Raw genomic sequence first — 11,181 nt, forward strand, 5'->3', positions numbered from 1 at the left:
GTCAACTTCCTAGTTGTTTCAAAATTGAAGACCCAAGAGTGTAGCTCGAGCTAGCTCATTCATTCAGTTCTGTATGCTCCGAGCTAAGAGGACCAGGCCACTCTCATGTTTAATGCCGTCTTATATCATTATATTCTTATAATTAACCATTCTGCTTTACTTCCTTACATTCTTGGATTATATCACTGTCGGGATAAACAAACCTCCACGATTTTATTCTCGGCTGTTAGCTTGTCATTTGCATGAGATCTTATTTGAAGATTCGTCAATGAGCTGCTTTTGGACCCGACTTATCCGAACGAACAGAATAATTAATTATAAATTTCCACTTTGAATTCCTTCTTTAAAGGGGGTTTATATGGAAATCTGGTGTTCGATGGCGTGGAAGGGAAAAAGTAAGTGAGATATTTTTGATTTGTTTAGTGATAGTAAACCTCACGATGCCGCTTCTAATCTAAAGGGTATTTTGGGTAACTAAATGAGATAACTTGAAGATATAGGGTGTTAATCATAATTTGGTGAAAGGATATGGACTGAAATGGAAGTTTCCTTTTAACGGATGGCAAAGCCTAGGGCATCGGCCCACGTTGTTATAATGGGCCATTACGGCCCAAACCCAGAACACGAATAATTTTCTTCGTAGTAACTGGGGAATAAATAATTCCAGGGTGAATAGTTATGCTTCCAGCTTTCCCATTATTCCACTCTAAAACTATTTTAAAGATGGAGTATGGTGATGTCTTTTATGTCATAACCTTTCTTCCATTAATTTTCACTAATCCACTGCTTTGAAGAGAATAAAAATAATTCAAATAAAGGGGGCAATGCGTTTATTAAGAAAGAATTCTGATCAATTCCATTCCTTCTACGTAATACAATTGCACACAACCATTCATCTTACCTCACTCGTATAATACATAAAAACAGAGTTATGATTCCAAGTGAAGAAACGTATATTGCTCATTGCTTTGAGGTAGGAAGTGAGAAGAGACGAGGTGAGGAGAAGAAGGTATACAGTTTGAAAGGAATCAAGCCGCAATTTAATATAATATACTACGTTATGCTCCTATATGAACTATTTCAGTGAGCACTGTCGTTATCCTGTGCACTTTTTCTCCCTCACTCTCTCTCTCTGCATCTTTGTCTCTGGTGTTAGCACATGTATGTACACTAATGCATACGCATGCAACTTTAGTTAGGAATATTATTATCTCCAGCAAATGGATCAGATTCGTAACGAAAGGCATTGCGGTGATTGTACAAAGAATCTGATATGTATTTAGGATCCAATTCTATAGATATGATGACAGATTAATATTTATTTCGTGAGAAAGGATCTCATAACAATTATTAGACAATTATTACTTGTAATCTTTATAGATCAGTGGGATCTTTGGTCTGATGTTATAGAAAAATAGTCAATGGACAAATAACATCTGTAGTTAGTAAATACTATCGTTGAAATTCAAATTCATAAATTTATTCTAGAAGTGGAACACTGGAATCAATTACAAAGAGAATCAATTTATGCTCGACATTAACCTGCTATTTTTATTTTTCTCTTCTCTCGTCCAGATTCGTAGGTTGCGTCAAGAAGTTATATATCCAGTGAAAGTAGTGTAATTCCACAAAGTGAAAAGATAGCTTCTTTGTATTGAAGAAGAACCAAATTCCCCTTCACACCAAAAGAAAGCAAATATCTTAAATTCCTTGCATCCTAGGAATTAATTACTTTAAAGTTTAATTACTAGAGTAGTCTCGAATAAGTTAAAAGGAATTGCTTAACTTCAATAAAGCAGTCTCTATCAGAGTATATTAACTAGAGATTACAGAAAAAGAAAAAGAAAAAGGCATGAGAAAGGTTAAAACATCATCTCTTACGTGAGAACTATAATATTCGTTATCTTTCTTTCAAAGTATCGGTTTGAGCACATGGCTGCAAGTGCCAAAGAACATGAGTCCTTGTCTTTATCTCTTTCGATCATTGCTCTTCTAGATCTAGTAGCTATTCAAAGATGAACAGGACGGACGCATGGGGTTAAGACACGTGTCGGATCAGTGGTCTTCCCAAGCTCTGCGTGCTGCAAGGTGCATTGCCGTTGCTAGCTTTGCCATCTTATCCTATCCATCCACTTTCAGAATATTTTTATGGCAAAGTTGGGGCATTCTTTCCTATTCTGGAAACAAAGTGGGCAGTAGATTCCGCATGCATTGTTATGTCGGCAATGAGTCAAGTCTTTTCGGGATGCATGGGGTGATGAGTTGACTATTTGTGAATAAGTTCTCGCCAAAAGTTTCACTCAGAAAAGACTATGTTAACTGAATCTTTCAACTTAGAGAGAGAGGGACAAGTTTCAGATTAAATATTGTCATTTTCACTTCAAATTTAAAAGGTGTCATCTATTCATCCTTCAGAATAGGATGTCTCTTTCTGAAATTAAGTTGCATGAGTTCGACTCGTTTATTTGGAGATCTACTTGTCCAAATTGCATGAGAAAACTCGAGAATTTATTCCGAACACTTAGCAATCATATATATATATATATATATATATATATATATATATATATATATATATATCCATCTATATCAACAAACAGGAGTGTCAAAAACTTTTTGGCCTTTTGCAAACTCCTGTATAACAAGTCATCTACCACATCTTCTGATGTGGAATCAACGGAAAGAAGAACTCAATCTTCAGGGGCTTACATTTGAGTCTCAATCTTCAGGGACTTACTTTATTATAAAAAATAATTCATAAATGAGGTGATCTTACACCTACTTTGTTTTACAAATTCATCCATCAAAATGACTGTACAGGAAATCTTAAATTTTTATAGTCATTAAATGTTTTTCTTATAGTACTTCATTACAATAAGCAATTTATACTCAGCTGTCATCCAACTCCACAAATTAATCTCTCATAGAACTGTGATGTTTCTATTTCATCTAGCTTGCATATGCAAATTTCCCTCGAAAATGGTTATATGCCATATGCCAGGTTTTGATGTTTGCTAATAAAAAATGCTCTTTTTTACTCTCGAATGTCATACTCATGTTCTCAAAAATTAGATCTCAGGAGTAAACTTTATTGCTTTCTTCAGCCCGAGAGACTTCTTCAGTGGCATTGTATGCATATTTCATGTATGGAAACTGTAACAACTCTAATTTCAGTGTTCTTTGTTTGAATGCTGAAGAGAAATTTAGCAACTCGTTGTGGGTATTAATGTTGTTATTATCATTATTATTATTTTCAAACTTCCAAAAGTAAGTATACTCATGAATTAACTAGATCTTGAAACAAGCCAAATAGAAGATCACAAGAAGAACTAGATCCATATATAGCTCAATCAAATATAGATAATCTGATCATTCATTGCACTTCGGAGTACTTTCGATTGTTGAGATATAGTTCATCTGATACAATTGCAAAGAAAAGAGAATGATTTGATCAAGGTCGCAAGATTCCTCTCCAGGAGTTAATGTAAATTTGTTGCTGCTTGTAGTTGCAGAGATTGGACATTTATCTATCTGCAGTAAGAACAAATACAGATGAACATAAAATATTTTCAACAAGAAATTTTTTCAAAAAACAATGAAGTAGTCCAATCGTTGTGTGTCCATGATTAGTCTTAGCTAGCTTTGGAACTTGGGATGACAACGACTTAGCCATGCACGTAGTTCCTTCACATAGGGTTTCCCAGGTGAATACCAGAGAAGAGTTCAGCAGTGCTCCTTCTACAGTTAGCAAAGATCTACATGAATAAAAAGAGGAAATTAATTAAGCAATACCAACAACAAATAGAAAAAGATCAAAAGCTAGGGTTGGTGATGGCTGACAGATAGAGAAATGAGCACGCATAGCTCCAAGCATGAAGCTTTCTCTCTCTCTCTCTCTCTCTATCTCTCTCTCTCTCTCTCATGCAAAGAAAGCACCATGTGTGCTCACTCTCTTCTGTCAACCTCCTCGCAACCCAACTCCCCGTAATAAAATTTCACACACAAAGCCCGAGAAGTGGGCTTAGTTGGTGGCTGACAGATAGAGAAGTGAGCACAAATGGCTTCAAGCATGGCCTCATCGATCTTTCATGCAAGAAAAGCACCATCTGTGCTCACTCTCTTCTGTCAAACTCCACCCAACCCACCTCTACATCTAACAAAGTAATCAGCAGGTAATGAATATAACATAGTAAAAATGGAAACATGGGGTTGGCTAATGGCTGACAGATAGAGAAGTGAGCACACATAGCTTCAAGCATGAGTACATGCAAGAAAACACCATGGGTGCTCACTCTCTTCTGTCAACCTCCATTCACCCCCACACAAAAGAATTAACCAACAAAATATTATCATATTTATATGCACATATCTGCATGGGGAGAGAGATTATAATGATAAGAGTAGATAATATAGATTACTGTTTACTTGGATGGAGAGGAAGGGAAGGGGTGAGGGGCTATAAATAGAAAGGGGGCAAGGAGTGGAGTCTTGTAGTACTCTTTCCCGTTTGAATGGAATAAATTGTACAAACCTCCATTGAATAAAATAATCATTTCGAGTTTGTTCCTATCTCCTATCATTACTCTTGGGCACCACTTTCCAATGCATCACCTCCCTCTCCATCCAATCAACTCTCTCTCTCTCTCTCTCTCTCTCTCTCTCACTCTCAATGGAACAGGAATATTATCTTGAAATAACCTCCATCACACGACTAGTTGACATACTATATTGCTCGTTCACCAAACCACACACTGTCATGTAAATAGTTTATAGGGAAAGAAGAAGCCAAGCAGATGGTAATGATGAAGATGGAGCCAAGAAAGATTTGAGTTCTTTATATGCCTCTTCTTATATCAGTACAGCTCAAAAGGATATCCCAAATCTAGTCAAATATGAGTTAAAAATAGTTAAGAGTAAACAAAAAGAAAAAGAAAAAGCTATTTTTATTGCTGATATATATCTTTTTCTTTCGAAAAAGTGAGCCCAATTACTCAAAAATAAATAAAAGAAGAAACCCACTTGCTATAAACGTTACCTCCATTCATGATACCACAATTGTTACCTCCATTCATAAATATGCACCTTATTTTAGTTTGAGACCAGGTTATAATAGACGTGCTTCTAGATCTAAAAAAGGGAAGTGACAAGAGGCATGGGGGTGGACATGCAAGTGTTGTCGTTTTACCATTAGTGGGAGGTTGCTTTTGTTTCTATTCTATTGTTTTTATGCGAAAAAGCTCATCGCTTTTCAAAGAATTTGCATGGGAAAAAGGGTGAATAATTCTTTCACTTGCAAGAGTGGGCTATGAGCAAGCATGGTGATGCCAGCCAATTTGATTCCCAACTGAGAATTTATTTATTTTTTGCACAAGGGATGCAGTCAAATCGCATAATTGAGCTAGGGATGAACAAAATTTAAGAGCATAAATTCTTCAAGCTTTGACGTTGTTATAAATTCTTCACAACATGGTAGAATTCCATCCGTTGTTTTAAAGCTGGAAAGTAATCCAACTAAGGATGGTAAATTCACATTGCATTTGAATTAAGGCACACACAAAAAAAAAAAAAAAAAAAAGATTTTTAATAGAAACCCAAATATAATGGAGATCGAAGTGGTATCCAATTTTGATAGATTTTGGGCCCCGGTAGTGAATTGAAACCTATGATTAAAGACACTAACATTTATAGCCTGACATATACCCAGATTGTTGGAAAATGTTGCTACCTTTAACAATGGAGTGCTTATTTGAGAGTAGGTACAACTATTTTGAATTTAATGTTTATATGGAAAATGCATGATATATTAAGTAATGCATCTAATATACATCAACTTGGTTCAACTAAATAAATAAATAGATAGATAAAATAAAACTACTAGTAAGGAGTAATCAACTGAATTAAATTTCGATCGGATAAGGCAAGTGGTAGTTAGTAGTTACAGTCCAAAGTAGAATGGACGGTCCGGATCAGTCGAGAGGGACAAGAGACGTGGATAGCTTATTCACCATAGCCCGAAGGTATATTGGTATTTTATTATTTCAAAATAATATAAAAATGGAGATCCCATCTCTCTGTTACTCTTTTGCCGCTATTCCCGCCGCTATCGCATAGGGCGTGTGTGTGTGAGAGAGAGAGAGAGAGAGTAAGAATGGAGGGTTTGGTGCAGCGGCCGTACGAGGCGGCGGTGCGGACGGTTCTGGCGGCGCTGGAGCGGAATGTGCTCCCCGACGCGGTGGTCCGGCGGCTGACGCGAGTGCTGCTCGCCTCGCGTCTCCGCCTCGGGTATCTCCCCACCGCCGAACTCCAGCTCTCCCATCTCCTCCACTTCAAGCACTGTGAGACTCCTTGATTTTAATTTCTTGTTCGGTGGAGCGTGCTATTATTGCCCTTGAAGAAGTAGATTTTGATTAGAATTCTATAGTTATGCGGTGATATTCGTGCAAAACCAAGTGGTGTTAGTGGATTTAGGTTTCAACAAGTAGATTGAGTCTTATTATTTGCTCTCGTAACACAGTAATGCGGTTGCATATTCCTGTTGATCTGATTAGTCATAGCCTTTTGTCCCCAAAGCGACTTAGCTCCTTAATTAGTATTGAATCCTACGAGATTTTAATAGCATGTCATGTTTAAAACTTTAAAATATTGATCTTGTCTTTGGAAATTTCTTTATTGTGGTAAAACCATAATTCTCCATACTTAGTGCTGTTCTGATAATAGATTTAAATAGCTAATGAAGCTTTTAGTTTGTATCCTGAAGATACTAACTCATTGAATTTCTATCAGTCACAACTCACAGCCCTCTACTTTTTAATCTTTATGCCATATAAACTTAAAAATATTTACCTCAGGCCCAACCAGGATGTATCTTCTGAGATCCATCATTCTGTTTAAGAAAGTTGAATTGTGCTTATTGCTTTTGCTCCTTTTACAGCACTTGAAGAGATGCCTATAGCTGTGGAGACTGATAAGGCCAAAACCCAGCATTACGAAGTGCCAACCTCATTTTTCAAGCTGGTGCTCGGGAAGAAACTCAAATACAGGTGCAAAGCTTCATATAATCCAGAAAATACATATATGTTGTTGATCAGGATTATGCTTTATTATGACATAATTTTGTATGGCAGTGTCCAAATATCATTTCCTTTGGCATGACATCAATTATGAGCCTGTAAAGTGATGAACTGAGTTCTTCACCTTTACTTACTGTTGGAGTCAGTATTACTGATGATTTTAGCATTAGATACTGCCTTGCAGCACTTCTTATGCTCAATTTTATTATTCATTGACTGTAAGAGAGTTATGTATACCTATAGTTTCACTCGGTCTTTTTTTATCAGTCATAAGAAAAGTAATTTATTAGCCTGCCTCATGGATTCTACAGGCATTTAGCTATTAATAAACTCGATCTTATGGATTGATATTTATGAAGAATCACTAACTTGAAATTTTCTTACACTAGTCAACTGGGAAAAGCTCAATCCTGACAATCGCCTAGGCAAACATGATGTTAAAACAACGCTTTTCACGAAATACTAAATGGAGAAGAATATCCATATGATATATCCCAAATAATTGGCGTTAAGGGGTTTAGTTTTTTTGTTGTATCATCGAAATACCTCTAATTCATTAGCTCATCAATTAGTGAAAGTACCAACTTATGTCAGCCTGTTTCAGGTGGTCTAATTATTTGAGGTTTGGAGTTGCCACCCCTAGAAGCAAGTACCAATTCCTCTAGTGTAAGATGCCTGGTTCTGGTTACCGATTATATTAACCAGGAACAAGAACCAATGGCTTTGGTATGATAAATTGTTCATTGCTTATCTGGTTGCCCATAGTATTGTTGATAAAAAGAATCTGAGATGAACTGGATGTCTAGTCCTTTTTTGTTAGTTGTGCTGTTTATGTTTATTAGATCATATCAACTGCAAGTAATTGAAAGAGTTGAATTTGCAATTTTGCATTATCAATATATATTCAGCAGTTACCTCTGTAAAATTTGATATAGATTTGATCTCTAGTCTTTGCATGAATTTTCAACTTTAAAGGCTTGAATTATATTACTGGGTCATGTTATTATTGTGTGAAAATTTTGCACTTTCTTATTGATATTAGATTCCATATCTTAGTATTCTGAACTGCAAATATTCCAACTCTATTTAGTTGCTGTTACTTCAAAGACATGTCAAGCACCCTGGAGGATGCTGAGGATGCAATGATGGAGGTGTATTGTGAGAGGGCACAAATAAAAGATGGTCAAAAAGTCCTTGATGTGGGATGTGGGTGGGGATCCCTTTCTTTGCACATAGCAAAGAAATATAGAAATTGCAGCGTCACAGGGATATGTAATTCAAAAACACAAAAAGCTTTTATCGAGGAACAATGTCGGTAAGTTTGCTTGTTTAATGTGCTAATGCTCAGTAATAAATATGCTTTAATGACTTATTCTTAATAAGCAGTTCATAATATTGTTCTGCACATTTAATAATTATTTCTCTTTATGTAAATATTTGTGCTCATGTAGATGCATTAAATAGCTATATTTTATCTCAATCAACCAAACCAATAATCATTATTTGTACCAAGCTTCTATGCAGGGACTGTTTGAAATAGATGGTTCTTCCAAGAACTGTCAAATGACAAATCCATATTGAACATCTGAACGTAAACCATAGAACAAACATACTGGAGCATTGTCGAAAATAGTTCTACCTACATGTACCTGTTTTGCCTTGGAAGATGGGCTTGGAAATTGAAGCATCGTCCTGTACTGATGGCTAACATGTGCTTTTTGCAAAATTTCAATTCAAACTGCATAGAAGCACATCTACTCATAGCATAGTGGATTTGTTTGTGCTGCAAATGATTTTTTTTTATCGTTTTATTATCATTATTGTTTTTGTTGGAGGATGCATGACGGAGATGAGATATCATTTTGCTCTACCACATTTCCTCTCAGGGACCTTGAGCTATTGAATGTGCAGATAATTGTTGCAGACATTAGCAAATTGCAAATGGAGGCTTCTTTTGACCGAATCATCTCTATAGAGATGTTTGAGGTTTGTAATTCTTTTGTGGCTTCATGAGTGGTACTTATCATGAACAGCATTTTTTAATGTGAATTCTTTCCTTCCACAGCACATGAAGAACTATAAGGAACTTCTTAAAAAGCTATCAATGTGGATGAAGCAGGATAGTTTACTATTCATTCATCACTTTTGTCATAAAACATTTGCTTACCACTTTGAGGTATGGTTCGATTCCTCCACTAGTATTGTACTGCTCGATGATTTATTGACAAATTAAATGCAGAAAGTATCCTGACTTGCTAGTGTCCTTGGTTTCTTCTGAGTTTAGATGTAAATGATGGGATGATTTTACTTGTGTAATTCCACTTAGAATGTTCTACTGGAACTACTGTTCGAATTTACCTTCCCATGTCATAACCTCACATTTGCTGTCAATCTCCCTCATTCAGGACAACAATGAAGATGACTGGATTACAAGATATTTCTTCAGTGGCGGGACAATGCCGTCTGCAGACCTTCTTCTGTACTTTCAGGTTAGAAGTTTATGCTTATATGCAATTGTCACCTGCCATTGCATAACATCACAGCTGTGAATTGATAATGTGTTCCCTATTTCTGATGCCTACTTATTGAGAGTTAGGTCTCTAAGTCTCTAATATTTATATTCTTCATATCTTATTTCAGCTTAATATGCTGTCAACAACAATACAGAAATCAGGCTCTTTTTGTAGTTGAATTATGTCATGCTGCTGATAGAAAACAGAAAAAGCAAATACTGTCCCTTGGAAGAGTTTGATTCTTTTGATGTGATGATCGTAAATTGCTACAAGCCTTTGTTAAAGTTCTGGCAATGTTTACAGTGGCTTCATAATTGAAAGAGGAATTAATATCTAGGAATTATTTTACTGATAAAGATACTATGTTACTGTTCTGAGGATATCTTATTTCAAAAATACTGACTTATGAAAATCTGGCTCTGCTTTTTGGCCCTAAGTCAGATGCACTTTAAGAATATTAGCTAGTTTATGTTTCCTTTGCTGATGTTTGAGTATCATTGTGTAGGAAGATGTTGCAGTAGTCGACCATTGGCTTGTAAATGGAACACATTATTCAAGGACAAGGTATGTTCTCAATAAGAAGAAAAATCTAGAAATTGCAAAATATACTCGTAATGCAGCCCAAGTTAGAATTACTTGGAATTATGTGGTATTTTTATTATGCATTTAATTTCTTGTTTTGACAATTTACCGGGCAAATTCCTGCATAGAGAATGATCTTGACTTATATTTGAGAATAATTATGTCGATTGGGGCTTGTATCAGGTTACAGATAACATCTGAGCATTTATTTATTTTTGGCATGTACCATTTACTCTCTGAGCTTATAATCATGCACTTGAGAAGTGATATATTCAAGACCCTTAGTCAACTTTTTTAATGAAGAAACTTGGACTGTATTTAGTTGGTTGACATTTAGTTAGTGACATGATGCTTGATTGTCAAAATTTGGGAATTCAATATTTTCGCTAAACATTATTTTTCTTTTGACTTCTACATGCTGTGGGAAATTCCTTTCACTGTGAATTAACTTCTCGTCCATTCTTCTTAGTTTTCAAATTTTGACAAGTACTTGAAAGTGTTCTGCTTTTTTTTTGGTAGTGAAGAGTGGCTTAAACGGATGGACCAGAACATTGCTTCCATAAGGCCTACTTTTGAGTCTACTTATGGCAAGGATTCTGCCACCAAATGGATTGCATACTGGCGGACATTTTTCATCTCGGTGGCAGAGCTCTTTGGATACAACAATGGCGAGGAATGGATGGTTGCACTTTACCTATTCAAAAAGAAATAGAAGCTCTCTTTCTTATTGCTTCCCATTTATTCTTGAGGCTTGTATAATGGTCTTTTTTTTTCTTCCCAAAAGAGCTTGCTACGTATTCAGCTGCTCCGGTTTGAACTCAACCGTCTGCAAGGGCATTATTAGATCAACACTGTATTCTTCTGAAACTAAGTTTTATGAAACCTATTGTTTGGATGATTCTAGTCATAAATCTCTCAAAAGGCATGCAGGAAGATGATGCATTTTTTTTCTTCCAGTCCCTTGACCGGAAGATCATGCATAACTCACAACTTTCATAGAATGGAGAAAAATTCTT

General features: G+C 35.9%; 1 protein-coding gene across 1 annotated transcript; it reads left to right on the forward strand.

Moving 5' to 3' along the window:
* The first annotated feature begins 6,073 nt into the window (after positions 1-6,073).
* Positions 6,074-11,068, forward strand: LOC140769161 ((S)-coclaurine N-methyltransferase-like). Its single transcript, XM_073109761.1, has 8 exons — positions 6,074-6,335; positions 6,932-7,040; positions 8,161-8,385; positions 8,957-9,056; positions 9,136-9,246; positions 9,476-9,559; positions 10,089-10,147; positions 10,685-11,068. Exons 1-8 carry the CDS (start codon positions 6,149-6,151, stop codon positions 10,875-10,877), a joined length of 1,068 nt encoding a protein of 355 aa, XP_072965862.1. The 5' UTR covers positions 6,074-6,148; the 3' UTR covers positions 10,878-11,068.
* Positions 11,069-11,181: the final 113 nt, after the last annotated feature.

Source organism: Typha angustifolia, chromosome 10 (assembly GCF_048772165.1).
Source record: "Typha angustifolia cultivar Huaian chromosome 10, ASM4877216v1, whole genome shotgun sequence".
NCBI lineage: Eukaryota > Viridiplantae > Streptophyta > Magnoliopsida > Poales > Typhaceae > Typha > Typha angustifolia.